Below are 19,768 nucleotides of genomic sequence, written 5' to 3'. Positions count from 1 at the left end.
AAGAACTAAATCACCTATAATTTGCTGATGACATTTTTCTTTTAGAAAACTGCAAAAGTGCTTCATCAATGAATTGAGTGCAGAAAGTGAAAAGAAAGGATTAAATATAAACAAAGACAAAACAAAATAATATAATAAATCTATTACAAATGGAACATCAGGAAATTGATATAGTAACTTCCTATGTTTAAGGACAAAAGATCACAGTAGAGGGAGGCTGTGAAGAAGAAATCATACGTAGAATTCAACTTGGTTGGGTAGGCTTTGGAAAATACCATGAATTCTCCAAGGAAGCATACCACTCTGCCTTAAAAGAAAAATATTCGACAATTGTATACTTCCTGTCATGGTATATGGAAGTGATAACTGGACTTTGACTAAAAAAATTGACCAAGTTCAGGATCTTTACTGTATTCCTATTCTATATTGAAAGAACAGTATTTGGGTCAGAACTAAAACTAGGGTGAGAGACATTATAAGAACTATTATAAGATCTAAATGGCAATGGACAAGTCATATTGCAAGAAGTAACACTCAAAAATGGACAAAATTGATATAAGAATGGTATCCAAGAAATGGAAAGAGAGCTACAGGAAGATCAAAAAGACAGTGGGAGGATGAGATTAAAGAGATGGCTGGAATTCAGCAGTGGACAGAAAATGGCTGATGAAGAAGATAAGTTTTCAAGTTATTTTATATCATGATACTTTCTAGACTTCTGAATATGTTGAAATCTAGTGCTGCAGAGTCTGATGAATATGGCATATATGACATGTTTTTCCCTATCAGAATTCTTGATATAAGCAGTACAAGGGATGCATATTTGTCTATGCAAATATATAAAAAAAGTATTGGCAATTATTATTATAATTATTTAACAGTATTAAATTGAAATAAACATGAAAAAAACAAAACTTTGCAAATATGTAGAAAACATGTTGAATATTTGCTTTAATTCAATTTAATTATTTAACTGTATTGAATCCATGCATTATCATTCTTAGAGACTGCTCCACCTACAGACCTTTTGATTATGATTCCACTAAATCGTAAATCAAGAAATTAAAAAGCCTACTCAAAAACATTTAGTTTTTGCCTCCTGATATTACAAAAAGACTTAAATCTTTCATTTGCTGTCTCCCCCCCTCTGACATACTGCTTACCTAAAATTCATAAAGCTAAGTCCTCCCAAGACCCATAGTAGATAGTACTAATTCTTCCTGCTATAAATTATCCAAATATTTAGTGAAATCTCTTGTCCTCTCTCCCCTTACTGGTTCACACTACATCATACATAAAAGCTATTCCTATTTTAAAAGTTCGGTTGAAAATCTAATTGTTAATGATAATGATATTTTAATGAGCTTTGACATCACCTTTCACCAACATTTCCTTAAATGACACCTTATTACGTTTAAAAAAAAAGTTTTTCCTCTTGATATCATAGACTTTTTTACCTTTGCTGTCCATTCCATTTATTTCTCTTGGAATCACAAAATTTATAAACAGAGTGCACCTCTACAGGTTCTCCCCTCTCATTTCCTCCTTGCCAGTTTTTTATGGAATATTTGGAAAAATAAGATCTTGACTCAGCCTCTCTCAAAGCTTCTATCTGGTTAAGATATATGTTTTCTGTTTGGTCTCATGGTCCAGACAGGCACTATCACCTCGATAGTCTTCACCCTAGAATCCAATTTACAATGGAAAAGAAAACTAATAATAGTCTAGCCCTTTCTAGATACCTTGGTCACTTGCTTGCCTAATGGTAACTTGTCTCCCTTTACAGGAAACTCACTCATACAGGATACATTCACAAACTTTTCCATTGCCCCTCCCCCTTCTCATACAGTATGATGTCTTTAAAACACTAACCCATAAAGCCTGTAACCTTTTGTTTCAATGAGATCTCTCTTCAGTAGAACTCAATCACATACACTACATTTTTTTTTTATCTAATGGCTATAGTTCCCACAGTATCAAAAAAAAAATCAATCCTTCCGCTAATCCATGACCTTCTACTCTGAAAGATTTTAGTAATGCTATCACCATCCCCCATGTCTGAGGTTCATCAGAAAAAATAGCCAGAATCTTAAAGAAATACAGTTATTTTCAAGTCCTCTGTTTCACTCCATTAAACTTCTAACATGAATTGTATTGAATCATAACACCACATAAATGAAATAAATATAATTTATTATGCTGCTGTTTTCTGTATTTCAAACCAGCATCCTTAGAGCACAAAAAGTACTTGTCACAGAGCATAAGGCACTAACAATTAAATAATTGTGGCAATAATTCAGAATTGTAACAGACAAATAACTTCCTAATAATCACATCTTTTCTAGGGCTGAATATAAAGTAGTCTGCAGTCTATTGGGCTAAAGGTAGTCCTAAAAGGAACGCCTCTCAAGTTTTGAAATGGTTTTTGGGAATCATTACTGCCAGTGGTACTAATGTACTGTAGTTTGCATGGATAAGATGGTGATATGAACAAGAGAATAACTTACAACTATCAGAAAGTAGTGCACATGTGTATATGGAGGACAGAGTCTGAGCACTAGCAGGTAACCAATGATGCACCATAAGCTCTCTCTGTGCAAAATATGAAGGTGGAAGGCCAGTTTCCTGCTAATGATGCAAATTATATAAGATATATAAGGAAATTACAAATTCTGAAAAGACTAGTACTATGGGTAAACTATGTTTGTCAGTTTAATGTTGCTGCCTCAACTCAAAGTGCATGCATTTTGAATCAAAGAGATTAGAGTATATTATAATGAACTGGAGTAAATATAAAGTCCCACCTTTATTGTAAGAAACTGATGAAGCTAGGAGTGATGCTTGACAGGGATTGAAGTTGAGGAGTGAAGGCAATAAAACATACAAAATGATGATCAGGATGCTGAGAAGGATACTTTGTAATGATAATTTTAACGAAGACATCTCTTTACAAGTTCTTGATACAGCTATGCATGTGGCATTATATTCATATCTTTTGTGTAGGTTATGCATACAGATGATTTATATCTGGACTGTGGAATATTGACTGTGAGGAGGCTAAGGGACTAATTGACTAAGGGAGACATGGTGAATGATAGAGGTAGATAAAATGAGTTTGCCATGATTTTCCACCACAACAGACTTTATTACTATCAGGGTAGTTAAAAAAATCGCAGTTTCATGTAAATAAATTACTTGTTGTTTTAGCTTATATTTCAAAATGTATAAACACTTATTAAATTTGTTTTGTTTGCCACCTGTACACAATTTATTTCCTATACTATGGCAAGAGTAATTATACTGAAATTTAGCATTTGGAATATATTAGAAAATGAATAATGATTTAACATATGTAAAAAAAGACTTATTGCTTGTAATAATTTTTCTGCTTATTATAAAGGCATAATATTATGCCTTTGGAGTATGATAAGAAATGATAACATTTAAATGTGACATATTCCCTATAGCATACATTTACTGTTAGTCTCAGTGTGACAGTTGTATGAGTAGAAAACACTATAAGAGTTCAACATGACCAGTGAGTGATCATAATTATCTAATACAAGGATTATGTATATAAGAAGGATGTAGGTGTGTAATTAAGAAAGTTTATCAAGTTTTTAATGAAAATAGTGGTATATGCCATTTGTTTGTATTAAGGTATTGAATGTTGGCAAAGTTGATTTGAAAGTATTTTAATGGAGTTTTTGTTTTTCTAAGGGGGGGGGTGTTTGGAAGTGTTTTTGTTTTTAATGTGTTTAAATTTTTTTTCATTGCACTTTTGATATTTTTTTAAAAATTTTTTTGTCGGGTAAACTTCATGGGAGTTATTTTATTTCTTCATGTTTATTTATGTATTTATTTTTTTTAACCACAGTGTTACTTTTATTTATTATGTTAACATTCATGGTAGATGTTAAGAAATTTACAGAGCAGGAGCAGCAGCAAGGTTTGAAGGACTTGAGAACAGTAACTTCCTCATAGAGAACTTACTTCCACAATACCTACATTCTAGTCTAAGGAATGGCTTCGACCAGTGCTTTTATTATAAAACAGTAGGTGCCGGTATGCATTCTTTGTTTTCAGGAAACACCAAAAATTAAAACCATACCACATTTACGTCAAACCCAGCCATGTTTAGTGAAAACTTGACATGCCGGACCCAATCCCGGATAAATGGGGAGGGTTGAGCGCAGGGCTAGCCACCCAGTCTCAGAAAAAAATCTTTGCTATGCAAACTGAAACCTTCCAAAATGTGATAACGGATGAAGAAAATAGAACACGAACTGCATGAACACAAGGCACCTCTGTGAAAGCCCTTCTGGGGAAGCAGAGGTGCGGAAGAAAGTGACAGACACCTTACCAAAAGACAAGCTTAGACTGGGATATTGGAATGTTAGAACCATGTTTGAAACTGGGAAGACATTCTCCCCAGAGATCTTCCCTATGGAAATTACTTAGAAATTATGGACTCCCAGAAAAAATAATAAAAATAATTAAAAAAAAAGTATGGAGATTTTGAAATTAAAGTAATACATGGAAATACCCTCTCAGAACCATTTAAAACAAAGACAGGAGTAAGGCAAAGTTGTATACTCTCCCCTACTATGTTTTTAATTGTCATAGACTGGGTGATGAGAAAAGTATCTCATGGAAATACAGGATTACAATGGTTACTTCAAAACCAACTCCACGATCTAGATTTTGCAGATGATATCTGCTTACTTTCACAGAAGCATCAACATATAGAATCAAAAAACAACAACACTTGTAGAAACAGCCAAAAAAGTTGATCTTAGGATAAATAAAAATAAAACAATGTTGATGAAAATAAATGCAAAACAAAATAAACAAATAACAATAGAAGAAATGCTGCTTAAAGAAGCAGAACAATTCATATACCTTGGTTCAATAGTATCAATAAAAGGAGGAACTACTGAAGATATAAATAGAAGGAAACAGCTGGCTTATTCAACTTTCAACCAACTTAGAAATATTTGGAAAAACAAGAATTTGTCTATAAAAACTAAAATGAGAATATTTAACTCAAATGTAAAGGCAATACTAATGCATGGCCCAGAAACTTGGATGTTAAACAAAAAGATAGTTAACAGTGCCCAGGTCTTCCTAAACAAGTGTTTAAGAATGATACTGGGAATATATTGGCCAAAACAAATATCAAACGAAGAATTATGGCAGAGAACAAACCAGAAACCCATGTTGCAACAGATACGTGAAAGGAAATGGAGATGGTTGGGGCACGTGTTGAGTAAAGAAGATAAAATAATAGTAAAACAGGCTCTACGTGAAAGGAAATGGAGATGGTTGGGGCATGTGTTGAGTAAAGAAGATAAAGTAATAGTAAAACAGGCTCTAGATTGGAATCCACAGGGTAAAAGAAGACGAGGAAGGACAAGAGAAACATGATAAAGAACAATACTGAAAGAAATAACAAATATTAATAAATACTGGAACCAAATAAAAGCAGAAGCAAAAAACAGTCCAGTGGAAAATGGTGGTGGAAGACCTATGCTCCCAGGTGGAGTGAAGAGCATTAAGTAAGTATGTGTGCGTCACTGTTAATAAAGGTACTGGTGCCCCATATCGTTGCATAAAATTTTTCATATGGAAGATGGGGAGAGGACAAGAGGACATCCATGGAAGTTAATTTTGTGTATGGTTAAGAAAGGGGTGAGCTAGATTTTTTTCTCTCATAGAAAAAAATCTAGCTCACCCCTTTGAGTTAGATTTGAGTGAGCAGAACAGTTTGCCTGTTGAAGTTGTGAGTGCATCTAATGCGAATGAGTTGAACAGAGAAGGTGTGACAGCTAGTATGGCCTTCCCCAATAAGTCTTTGACTCCTTGGTGGTCTAATGATAATAATAATTCTCTTATGGTCAGCTTATATTTGTTAAGGTAAAATCATGGTTTAGCAATCATCTTGTATATTAGAACAGAGTGACAAATGTATTGGACAGAAAAAATACATATACAATAGGATATTTATATTTTTCAACGGTCTTTGATTGCCACATGATGAGTTAGTATATTTAGAAAGATAGGGTTACAGGATAGATTAGTGAACTAGAGATAATATTACAGAATTGATTAGTGAACTAGATATGAGATTATAGGATAGATTAGTGAACTAGGTACGAGATTATTGGATAGATTAGTGTACCGGATACGAGATTGTCTCTCTGATAGTTATCAGCAAGTTGTTGATATGAAACAAGCATCCTGGAAGAGAAAAGTCTGTGTTGATGTACCTCAGGTCTGTTTTAGAGCTACAGTAGACTCAACTATCTGGCCTCCGTACTATCTGGAGCCCGGATTTTATCATGGAGAATTATAATAATACAGTAATTCTCCATGATAAAATGAGGAATACGTACTGTAATTTACTTTGCCAAGGCGTTGCAAGCGGGTGTCTGCTACAATCCTCCTACATGCTGTGTGCATAACACAAGTTGAGACATGCAAAGTGTGGATTTCCCCGCTTCGGCAGTTGTGTATCGGATGTCCACAAGTGCAGAATACATTTGCCACTGTTCCCAAACAACAATTTACGTTAGTAAATTGTTGTTTGGTGTGCTTCGTTGTTTTTTTATTAAAGATTACGAAATGAGTGATAAACAAAAAAGGTTGTAGTGACTATGAAGGAGAAGCTATGTGCTATAAAGTGACTAGACTCTGGGGTAACGGCAAAAATTATTGCTTTGGTAGGAGTCGGGAAGAGTACAGTTGGAGACTGGAAGAAAAATCGAACAGAAATTGAAAAGTGGTGTGCTGCCCAAGCTAGTGGAAGTGGAATGAAAGTAAGGAAAACGATGCTGAAAGGTAAGCATAAAGAAGTTGAGGAAGCTTATTTTTGTGGCATGAACACTTAAGAGGAAAAGGCTTGCCTGTTACTGCGCCGATATTGCAGGAAAAAGCATTGCAATTTAAGTGACAAATACATGTAGAAGGAGAAGATTCAGAATTTAATGCCAGTGATGGATGGTTAGATCGGTGGAAAAAATGATTCAGTATTCGCCAGATTACCAAAAGTGGGTAGGCTTTATCCGCTGATAAAGAGGCTGTACCTTTGTTCAAAGACTATCTTTTTAAGCTTATTGAAAAGGAGGGAATTTCTGGGGAGTAGTACAGCTACTCCCCAGTTGTACAACTATGATGAGACCAGTTGAAGTTATAAGATGCTCCCTACAAAAACGCTTGCATCAGAAAAAGAAGCCGCTGCACCAGGATACAAGAAAAGCAAGGAATGAGTCACCATCTTGGCTTGCAGTAATGCAACCGGCAACCACAACCTTAAGCTTACATTAATAGGAAAATCAAAGAAACCTAGAGCTTTTAAAAAACTGAAAAATCAGGAATCACCACCCCTATATTACACACATCAAAAGAAATCATGAATGAATCTAGAAATCTTTAAAACCTGGTCCAAAATGAATTCGTATCAACTGTAGAAAAACATTTGAAAGACGACAATTTGCCAAGAAAAGCTGTGCTCCTTCTTGACAACGTACCTTTGCATCCTGGCAGTGACGAACTCACAGATGGAGACATCAAAGCTTTATTTTTACCACCCAATGTGACTGCTGTTTGTCAGCCGATGGACCAGGGCGTCCTTCAAATGCTAAAGAAAAAGTATCGTCGGTGTCTTCTCAGTTTGTTGATATCAGCGATTGATAATAATGAAGACTGTGTAACCACTCTGAAAAAGATTGACTTTCTAGATGTCATAAGGTGGTTGGCTGAAGCATGGGAAGAGATTCGAAACATATCGCTTGTAAAGTCTTGGAAAATTCTTTTGGACCATGAAGGTGGACATTTCAACCTTGAACCCGTGTGTGAAACCGAAGTGGAAGATGAAAATGATAAACTTATTTCGTTACTCAAAAATGTATAGAGCTGTGACGATGTCAGTGCAGAGGACATTACAGAATGGATGTCAAACGAAAAAGTTGATGAAATAACTGACAACGATATTGTGGAAATGGTGACACAAGGGGAAGAAGAAGAGGAGGAGGCATCCTTAGATGACAGGAAAAATCTCATTCCACATTTGGAAGGGTTTAAGACGATTGAGGCAGCGCTGCAGTACATTAGTGAGCATGAGGAAGCGCCGCCAGCTGATATCACTGCTTGCGTAAGTGGAGGAACATTGCGTCGTGGAAGAGGGCTAAAAGGGTCAAGCAGTCATCTATCAAGGACTTTTTCAAAAACTAAAAACTGTAAGTTTGACTCTTTCATCTTAGGCCTACCTTTTCACATTTGTGTGAAAAGGTAGGCCTAGAACTCCGGCCTATCCGGCCTGCCCTTCCGCCACATTAGGCCGGATAGTCGAGAGTCTACTGTATTATGATTTTATTTGTATTTTTATTTATTTTATTTATATACATTTTGGTGGATATCTCAGAACGTAAAGAAAATAAGGGACCTGGGAATGATGCTACAAAGGAATTTTTATATTTAAGGATTGCCATGTTGCTAAAATTGTGTGGAGAATAGAATTGATTGTGAAAATAATGAGGAGGACTTTGATATGTAAAAATAGAGTTTTATAGTTGCACATTACAAAGCGTGATCAATCTATGGACTACTTTGCATAGATTTAATTACTTGGTGTGTTTCGGGAGGGGAAGACATTTTGGAAAGAATCCAGAGAAGAATAACTAAGGTGGTGTTAAATCCCTGGAATATTGGGTATGGAACAAATTGATGGAATTCCATTTGCTGAGTCTAGTGAATAGGAGAGTGGAAAGGATAATGTAAATTGAGACACATATTTGATAACAGGGGTTTGTATAAAAGATTTAATATGGAAGCAAATTTTCATGAAGGGGAGAAAGATGGAGATATAATAAGAGTCCCTTCCTTTAAGTTATATAAGCAAGGTACTATATGTGCAGGGGAGTGAAGAGTAATTTTTTAAATGAAGAGTGGTTGGTGAGTTCAATGCATTACCTGAGAGTATGGTGAATCTGTATACAATGAATAAGTCTAAGGTATAATTTGATGAGTGTTGTGTGTTACATTGAAGTTCTGTGGAGTTTTGATGATGAAAATAGCAACATTAATCTTTTAATCGAATTTTTAGTGAAGGTAATTTTTTTTGGTGATGTTCATTTTCTTGTATTCATGATTACATGTATGAGTTGGAACTTAACTCTAGCCTTGATCACAAGTTTAGTTTATAAGACTGCTAAAAGCCATACCTACATATTTTACATGAAGTTGCTGCAGCTGTTCCTACTTGTTATAGGACCAAATAAGATGCTACCAAAGAAAATTTTTGTTTACAAATACCACAAAGTTCATCCTTTTATTTACATTTTTCATGTTAATGTTTTCTTTGCAGTTTGCAGGATATAATTAAGAGTAATAGCTTTGTATTATTTTGTAAATCTAAGCACTAATTCATAAAAATTAGTGCTGTAAGGATTGCCATAAAAATTAATATGCTTTATTGTTCTTTTGTTGCTTGTTAGCAGTTTGAAATATTTTTTTTTGTGTTCTTCAGGATGGTAAAAGTAGAGATCCTCCAGATTTTTCAAATTTAAAAAATCGGGAAAATCTATAAAGAAATTAAAGAGGGAAATTTCTTAATGTTCTTTTTTAAACATTTAGAAGTGGTGTGATCTTTGAGAAGAGCAGTCTGGTGGAATGAAAGAGGAGTAGAAGAGCATATTCTTGAGTTAATAGTTTAACTGTAAATGAATGTTATGTATCTTCATGTATGCCTAGCAGAAATAGGTGGTAAATAGTAGATTCCAGTTATGTAGAACATCGTTCATGGAATTTTCTGTAAAAATTGCACAATAAAAAAAAAAAACAGACCATCTGTGAGACAGTGGCTGGACTGAACCTATGAGAGAGAGAGAGAGAGAGAGAGAGAGAGAGAGAGAGTGATCATTAACACTGATTAGACAAACTACCCTATTTTGAAGAGTATCAAGAATTTTTAGAGAGGTTTTTGGTGTGCCATCCTAATGAGGGCCGTAATCTAAGTTTGGAGGATTTGTAGAATTAACAACTTGGTAGGTGGAAAATGGATGCTAAGTTTTTGTTTTTGTTTTTGTTTTTTTTTGTTTGGAGGCTGAAGGAAAGATACAGATATGATATACTCATGTGAGGAAAGTCCAGATGTGAATGAATGTCACTCTAAGAAGGGAAAAGATCTAGTCTTGTTTGGTAATTTGGGTATTATCAAAATTAAGTGGAAGTGGCTATGATCTGTTTTTGCAAGAATAAAGTCAGGATTGTTTTGGTAATGTTGAAAGTTTCATTATTCTAATGAGAAATCAGTATTTAGGACACTTGTTGCAGAACTAAGAGCTTGGGATGTTTGAGCATTGCAAGATATGTCCAGTGAGGAGGCAGGATAGAACATACTGTCTTCAGTAAAATTGTGGTCATAAAGAGATAGCATCTGTATTAATAGAACCCTGAAGTACACCTACATTAGTAGAGAACTCTGAAGAGAATACCATCCATCATTAGCTGCTGTGAATGACTAGACAGAGAAAGAAAAAACTGGCTAATTACTTACAAGGGAAGAAGGCAGACCACAAGATGTCAATTAGCTGAGCCATGTTGTTTTACTGATCCTATCAAATACCTTGGAAATGCCAAGTGGCAAAGGAAAAGTTTCTCCAATTGGGAGGGTTGTTTTCTCATTTACTGTTTAGCCTCTGGCCTGTGGAACAACTTAATTGCTGTATCCTCAAGTATAAAGTGTTCTGAATAATCTTTGCAGTATGTTTGACATGCCCTTGAAGTTCGTATCCCTTGTTAAAGAGGAAGGATTAGAATATAGAAAACCTGCTCTGGAGACTAAACATAGTATAAGACATTTCACTCCTCTAGTAAGCAAGTCAGTGTTTTGCTAGGTGGTGAAGATTATCTACTGTCTAGTAAGTGTTAGCCTGTTTGGCATTTCTTTCAACTTTTTTTTTAAGAAAGCATCCCTTTGTAGAGGAAATACTCCTTGAATTCACCAGAGCTTTGGCAGATATGGACTTCAGCATGTGAAGGTAAGAATTTGACAGCTTTAATAGACAATAGAATGTATTTTGCCCAGCCCATCAATGACCCAGTCTTTAAATTTTCAAAGTTGGTAGGCATACAGTTTCTTTTATATTATTTTATATTTTATAATTTGTTTCTTTATTTTAACAATTTACATAATGTTTGTTATAGAAATTGTGCAAGTTTGTAAATGAAGCAACTTCTTGTTAATGACATTTAGGCTTTAAAAGAAAGCTATGTAAAGGCTGAAGGAACTGGGATAACAGTTGATTTTCAGCGCATTAGCTTCCACTGTCCAACCCCATGTCTTCAAGTAGGAATTGTGACAACAGACACATGCCTCTTTCTGGATGGGAAATTAGCAGTCAATTGGAGGTTTCAGGAGACATTACTCAACAATGACCATACTGTTGCTGTGGCTATAGAAAAAAATAATCAGGTATAATTAATTCATTAAATCTTCTGTTTTATCAGTTTTTATAGTTAGATTTTTCTGTATCTTTTTGTTGAAACTAAACGATGAAAATTAATTATGATTACTATTTCTTTTAGTATGATTGAAACATAATAGATCTGTAGAGTATCCATTTTGAGTAAAATTATTGAGTTAACTCTTTTTTTTACCTTTATATCAAGGTCATCATTATCAGAAGTACATAGATAGATATACGCAGAATTCCTATATGACAGATTACAGTAGGACTGAACTTATTAATTTCCATTAGTCGCAGAATGCAATGAGACAGCTAATTCTGACCATGGCAAAAAAAAAAATAATAATAATTTTGAGTAGTCTAGATTTTTGTTAAACTATCATGAATGTATACATTTGAAGAAAACTTAAGAAGCTGCTCTATTATTCCTTTTAGTTACACTCCAATTTGTTTTCTGTTGGTTGCTTATTATTTAGTGTGCTTTGCAAATCACTCACCTATTGTTGTATTATTCATGAAGACTCATGTCACCAACTAATACAGCTAGGTGTGATGAATATCATTAAAAAAGAACACTAATGATTTTTTTTTTTAAGATTTTGATCTCTTACAAATTTTTTTTTTTTAATTGCTGGAACTAAAATAAGATTTTGAAAAGAAAAAGAAACACTTTCATGCAATTCCCATCCACAAAACAGTGTAAACCTATAGTAAGTTAGTAGTGATACTAATACTATAGATTTTTACTCTAAAAAAACTCTGCTGTAGTGACTAAACATGATACCTTTCAACCTGTTTCAGGCAGAGCAGTCCAGTATGCAGACTGGCCTCACATCAGGCATTGAAACTCACAACTTAAAGACATTCAAAAATAACTGCCTGCTGTGGAATTTAAATCCAGTATGTTGATCATAGAATATTGCCATGCTTACAGCCTATTTAGTTACAAGCATTAAACAGTCAGTATTATAATATTGTTTATAGTATCAATTATAGTAGAGGACAATCAATATTATAGCAAAACAATAGTTATTCCCTGTGAAAAGGACTATCCAAAAAATTACACAGAGCCCACTTAAATATATGATTAAGACTATTTTTAAACTTCCTGTGAAATTCAGCACTTATTTAGCTCCTCTTAAGATCACCCGCACCCTTTTGTCTTTTTTATTCGAGAGGAGTATATAAATTACAAATACATGAAACCTTACATACCTTCCATAACAAATTGAGGCTTTCTGATCATGCTGTAGAAGCATTCTTTAGAATGTTTCTAGTTGGAAAGGTTTTTTGAATCGCCAAAATGTCGGATGAAAAAAAAAAAATTCAAAACATGTAAAGCCAAGTTAAGCAACTCATCCGCAACATAGAATTGCTAGGATTTGGTCAACACTCATTTGATTCACTCAGGTAACTTAAATATGTATATTGTCATGATAGACTTCATTGATTCCCTCTCTGAAAATAAAGATTTTGTTTAGAAAGTTTTTTATTAAATAAAAATTATTCTGTTTTGCCCATTATGCAGCTACTCAATAACTGACAAAATCTACTTACAATGGACGAGTGGGTAAGACAATAAACAGGGTAAAGCTTAAGCTCTTGAATTGATCTATCATCTACATAAATATAATTTTATTCATGTTTCCATTTTAAAGCAAATAAGACTACCTATTCTGTTTTATGTGTTATAACATCATAGACATTATCAGGTCATCCCCCCCCACACACACACACATTGTTTTTATAGTTAACAGAATTCTGTCTTTTTTAGTAATAAATTATTATTAATATTATTATTACAGGCAACTCCAAGGAGTCCTTAGACTTATTGAGGAAGCCCTGAACATGTCAAGAACTATCCCACGTTTGCACAGTATCTATCATACTTTGCTTTGAACTCATTCATGATCATGGCACCCACAACAGATTCTGGCAACCTATTCCACTCATTTACTACACTCCAAGCAAAAAAACCTAGTTCTAACAACCTTGCTAACTACACTCAGTTTCCATGGATTGCCCTAGTTCTCGCACCAATATACTTGTTCTGAAAATTTTTCCCAGAATTAATCTTTTACCCCTCAGTAACTTGTATGTCTCAATCATATCACCCCTTTTCCGCCTGTCAATCAGTTTCTGTAACCCACAAATCTTCAACCTGTTCTCGTAATATTCATTCCACAGAGCTGCTACCATCTTGGTCACTCGCCTCTGGATCCTCTCCACCTCCTCATCATCAAGAAACCTTGGTGTCTATATCTGCATGCAGTAGTCACAATGGGGGTCTTATCAAGGCTCAATAAAGAGGAACAATAACCTGGTTGTCTCTGCTCATCAAAGTAGTCTTCAGTAACCAAGTGATCTGATGAGCTACTTTAGCCACTTTTGCTATGTGCCCCTAAACTTTAACTCCCTATTGCTAACACCTCGAACTCTCTGGCTTTATCAATTTCCTGGATTACAGTATCACCAATGTGGTATAAAGCAGGTAATCTTTTCATTCCAAAATGCATAACCTTACACTTTGCCCCATAAAACTGATATCCGTTCTCCTATGCCCAGTCTATGAATCTATCCAAATCATCCTGAAATATTGACATCATCTTTATTAACTATTATGCTACCCAACTTTGCATCATTGGCAAATAACTGAACAGTTCCTCTCAGATCATTTCCTATATTACTAATGAACAAACTTCTGATATGCTGAAAGTTTATTTTTCGCTTGGTTAGACTATAATAAATTTAGTTTAATCCTTTTTCCAAATGTGAGCAAACATAGTTTGCGCCTGAAAGTATCTTCAGGACTGGGGTAAGGTAGTACAGCACGAGGCAACTTGTTGCAAAGGTGGAGCAAGCTAACATCACTCCTATCTCAGTATCTCCCATAATGCAAAACACATCTCCTTGCAGATATGTATAATATTATGCATTAAGGGAAGGGCCAACACCCAGACTAGTTTCGACCTTTTTGAGGTCTCTTCAGTCGGAGCCAGGCCCAAGTGGAGATACCAGGCAGAAGTATTAGCAAGGTCATCTCTACCTATAGGAGTTGCCAAATGGACTGAGATAGGAGTGATGTTAGCTTGCTCCACCTTTGCAACGAGTTGTCTCATGTTGTACTACCTTACCCCAGTCCTGAAGATACTTTCAGGCGCAAACTTTGTTTACTCACACTTGGATAAAGGATTAAACTAAATTTATTATAGTCTAACCAAGTGAAAAATAAATTTTCAACATCTTTCTCTAAATCCAGAGTAATTTAATAAAAAGGTGGCACACCGTTTGGCAACTCATATAGGTAGAGATGACCTTGCTAATGCTTCTTCCTGGTATCTCCACTTGGGCCTGGCTCCCACTGAAGAGACCTCAATAAAGGTCGAAACTAGTCTGGGTAGTGGCCCTTCCCTTAATGCATAACATTATACATTTACGCAAGGAGATGTGTTTTGCATTATGGAAGATACTGAGATAGGAGTGATGTTAGCTTGTTCCACCTTTGCAACGAGTTGCCTGGTGTTGAACCCTTACCCCAGTCCTGAAGATATTTTCAGACGTAAACTTTGTTTGCTCACACTTGGATAAAGGATTAAACTAAATTTATTATTCTGATATGCTGATCAGTGGGTAATTTGCTACATCATCTTGGAGCCTCCTTTATGCAATGGAACCTATTTCCCCCCCCCCCCCTCTCTCTCTCTCCACACTCCTTTGGGACTAACCCAGAACTGAAACTTAGATTAAACAATATGGTCAAGGGCACTGACAATTCCTTGCTGCTTCACGTAAAACTCAAAACAAAATTCATTTGCCTCAGTTTCCATATAAGCTTTTGGCTCTCTCATTCCTGCAATATCACCACCTGGATGATATTCTCTTGCAAAGTGTTCCGTTACTAATTCTACTACTTCAACTGATTCAGTTAGCTCCCTACCATCTGCATTCCTTAAAATCATTCTGCCATATACATTTTTTCTTTTACTTGCTACATATCAGAAGAACTGTTTGTGATTCTTTTTAGTCTGCATTGCTAACTTCCTTTCATAATCTGCTTTTGCCTTTCCTAACATACTAGTTACCCTTCTGGCCTGTGCCTTGTACTGTTCATGTGCCTGCAGGTCACCTTTTTCCTTAAATTCCCTCTAAAATTGTTTCTTTATTTGCAGCTCCAGTTTGATATTCATCCATTTAACTCACACTTGATTTACTCTCCTGACTAGGCATGCAGTCTTCCATTATCCCCCCTCAAACACTCCTTTACCACTTCCCATGCAATATCAATAATGCACTAATAAATAAAACAGGGTTTTTCTAATCAAGTCTTATTTAATAACTGTTGACTCTGCTTTTTGGGATTTAATGGTGATAACAGTTCTCAAGGCTGTTAAGAGATTTGAAGTTCTTATTGCATATTGCAAAGGTTGTGAAGACATCTCAAAGAATTGTGGCAATGTTGAGAACATTGACCACAAGAGATAAAAGTGTGCTGGTTCCATTGTATAAAGTTTTGATAAGACCACATCTGGATTTCTGTGTTCAGATCTGGTCACCGGGATTTGAAGGGAATGACGTAACCTTGGAGAGGGTGCAGAGACAGATAACAAAAATTATATCAGGACTGTACAACATTGATTATGAGGATAGACTGAGGGCATGCAAACTGCAGAGATTGGTGGATAGAGGGCAAAGGGGAGGTATATGATTGAGACATTTAAGCTGTTGAAGGGTTATCATATTAACACCGAGGAGATTTTTCATATGGTAGAATGAGGGAAAGGAGCAAGGACAAGGCACCATACTTGGAAGTTGCAAAAGAAGGCGGCGAGTAAAAGGATAAGAAGTAAGTTTTTTGCATGGAGAGTGGTAGGAACATGGAATGAATTGCCTGAGAGGGTGGAACGTGCGGACTATGGATGAGTTTAAGGAGTGGTATGATAGATTTTGTGTTGACTAGTGTTGACTTCCACTATGAGCCTTGTGACTACATAGAGGTCAGGAAAATAATAAGTACATACTCTAATGTCTCGGTTGCAAATTTTGACTTTTATCATCATCATCATCATCAAATTCCTGCCATGTACCCACAAGGGGTGTACAGGATATGATAGTACTACATGAAAAAATTATATCATTACTAACTTCCTATCTACAATTTTCCTCCAAATCAGTCTGTTACTTGTCAAGACTCCAACATTATCAGATCTTATATTTCTATCGTCTAAGGCACTTTGTACCGTATCAATCCACCTATATCTTGGTCTTCCTCTGGGTCGTTTTCCTGCCAACCTGGCAGAGAACACTTGTTTTGCTAATCTTTCCTCGCCCATTCTGTTTAGGTGACCATACCACCTGAGATTAGCTCTGCTAACGCATTCCTGGATACAGACAATATCAAGTTCTTTCCTAATATCCTCATTTTTAATACGATATTGCCATTGATGCCATCTGTTCATGCCTATAATCTTTCTCAGGACTCTCATATCTGCGGTCTCTAGTCTTTGGTCAAGTGTTTTACTTCTGACCCAGCTCTCAGATTCATAAGTTAAAACTGGTTTGAACACTGTCTTGTATACAGCTAATTTAGTGTTCTGACTAATTTCTCTCTTATTCCATATGAATTTATTCAATTGACTTCCTACCATACCAGCTTTGCTGATTCTGTTGTCTATTTCCATATTTAATTTACCATCTTCAGTAAAATTCGTGCCTAAGTAGCTGAAATGTTTTACTTGTTCCACAGGTTCCTCATTCACAACACAGTTGACATTTTCAATGATTCTGCCTATTTTCATTGTCTTTGTCTTTTTATTGCTGACCTTCATACCATATCTATTACAACAGCTATTCAATTTAGTCAGAGAATCTTGCAGACTTGTAGGTGATTTATTTAGAAGTATAACATCATCCGCATAAAGCAAAGAGCCGACATTAACATCTCCAATTTTGATATCATGTTTAATAACACTTTCCTTCATAATGTGATCCATATAGATAATGAATAACAGAGGGGATAATGTACATCCTTGTCTCACACCAGATTTAACATTAAACCATCTTCCTGTACTTCCTTCAATTCTAACTGCTGACTTACAACTCAAATAAAGACTAAGTATTGCTTGATATAATGCCCCATTGACACCATATAACTGCAGCGTATTGAATAGCTTCTCTCTTGGCATCTTATCATATGCCTTTTCCAAATCGACAAAACTTTTGACTTTTATTCTAATCATAATAGTACAAAAATTAATTACTGATAGTTATGGTTATTAATACTGGAAAGGGGGGACTCTAGATCAATTCAAACGACTCCAGCTTTAAGTCTTCTTAAGGATATTTTTTGTTGTTGAATAGGACTGTATTCAACCCCAGTCTACTTTTGTGTTGAATTCATGAGGTTTAACCACCCAAACTGCCATGGATAAAATATATCAAAAATATGAGCTTCATGTAGTATCTAAATGTTATATTAACTTCATTAGCCACTTTGCATCCATGTAATTATTGACATGTAAACACATCAAGGCCAGGTAATACACTAGTTATCCAGAAGATGGCCGTGTTTCTATATATTATTGCCAATAAGTTTTTTTAGCTGACTTCAAGTGTTTGTAAAGTCTACAGTTAGGAATTTTCCTCCTGATATCACAGATGCCTTTTCCATTCATTCCAGATATTTCTCTTGGAAGAACAAAATTTACAAACAGATAGATGGTGGTATTACTATGGTCCCCCCCCCCATCTTTCCTCTCCTGCCAATTATTTCTAGTTTAGCCTTCTTAGACACCTTGGTAGCCCACCTTTCCATGGTATTGTAAAAACTATCCAATAGAGCCTACAATTTTTGTTCTAATGATGCCTCTCTTATAGCAGAAGTCAGCCATATACCTACTTAACTAACCTAACCTAACCCAACCTTCCTATCTGATGACTATAGTTTCTACAAAATCAAAAAAAAAAAAAAAAAAGTCCTTCTCCATCCACAGCCTTCTCTTTAGAGGGATTTTAGTAATGCTATTACCATCTTCTGTCTTGAGTCAAAATTCATAATTCTAATGAAATTTAAGTCACACTTGAAGCTAGCTACCCTTATTCCCTCCTCTCTCAATTCCTGGTATATATAGAGTTCTCTGTTCCTGCAAGTTTGATAACTACGGACTGGAAGACCGGCCACAATCAACATAGGGGAAAAAAAAAAAAAAAAAAGCTGCAACACTATGGGTGGTTGGGTCTTGCAAACCATGCTTTTGATACTACTCATAGAATCTCTTGAGGAGGAGGGGAGCATGCTCCATTGCACCAAGTTTAAAAGAGAAGATTGTTTTTAGAATCTGTTTTTTTCTCAGAATCTGAATAAATGCGGATGTATAAAGCATCTCAAAATATGGGAAGCTTTAATCCTTCAGTGTTCCAGTTTGCAAATGAGGCCTCCAACAGGTGCCTGCTTTCTGATTTACATTGATAGGTTTTGAATCCTACAGTAACATGGATGTTCATGAATGTCTTTATACATTAGATGAATTTTATCACCCATTGTGAAATCACAACTGCTTTGAAGGCCCCACCTGGCTTGATAAAAATTCCATGTTTGGTCACTGTGAATAACACTGTACTGTTCTCAGATTATCTAACTTTTAGGCTGTTCATTAGTACTAAATGTGTTATAGATTGCTAACCTTTCTTGGACTGGATGCACATAAGTAAAATGAAATTTAGTTAATTGTTATCTCTAGATGACATGTATGTTTCTTTGCAATAAATAAAAAGAATGAATAGGGTACTTGGCTTACTAACTTTTGATGATAAGTATCAGGTTTCCAAGAAGCTAAGTTACTTGGCCATAATAGGCCATTGAGCCTAATACAAAGATGATATGCGTTTATAAGTTTAACTGGCATGATAAACAGTTTGTAACTTACTTTTTATTCTGCAATTTTTTTTTACTGCCTTATAAGCCAATTGAAAAACACCCAGCTTAAATAGTTTAGTTTAATCCTTTATCCAAGTGTGAGCAAACAAAGTTTGCACCTGAAAGTATCTTCAGGACTGGGCTAAGGTAGTGCAACACCAGGCGACTCATTGCAAAGGTGGACAAAGTTCTCATCACTCCTATCTCAGTATCTCCCATAATGCAAAGCACATCTCCTTGCAGATATGTGTAATGCTATGCATTAAGGCAAGGACCACTATCCATACCGGTTTCGACCTTTATTGAGGTCTCATCAGTGGGAGCCAGGTCCAATAGTGGAGATACAAAGGCAGAAGCAATGAGAGGTCATCCTAACCTATAGGAGTTG

General features: G+C 35.4%; 1 protein-coding gene across 9 annotated transcripts in view; it reads left to right on the top strand.

The window, feature by feature from the left end:
• LOC150107333 (L-aminoadipate-semialdehyde dehydrogenase-phosphopantetheinyl transferase) overlaps positions 1-19,768 on the top strand; it is a 169,965-nt gene that overhangs the window by 32,335 nt on the left and 117,862 nt on the right. For all 9 annotated transcript variants that reach the window (XR_016548193.1, XR_016548192.1, XR_016548191.1 and 6 more), the window contains exon 4: positions 11,255-11,473. Coding sequence is in view for 5 of the 9 variants with exons in the window: in XM_090391195.1 (XP_090247321.1) it covers positions 11,255-11,473 (219 nt within the window). In the remaining 4 variants the exon portion in view is untranslated. The remainder of the gene's footprint in view (positions 1-11,254; positions 11,474-19,768) is intronic.

This window comes from Typopeltis vanoorti, chromosome 4 (genome assembly GCF_054136105.1).
Source record: "Typopeltis vanoorti isolate ZY-2024b chromosome 4, IOZ_Tvanoo_1.0, whole genome shotgun sequence".
NCBI lineage: Eukaryota > Metazoa > Arthropoda > Arachnida > Uropygi > Thelyphonidae > Typopeltis > Typopeltis vanoorti.
The sequence above is the reverse complement of the archived record's forward strand: the minus strand, read 5'-3'. Positions and strand labels throughout refer to the sequence as shown.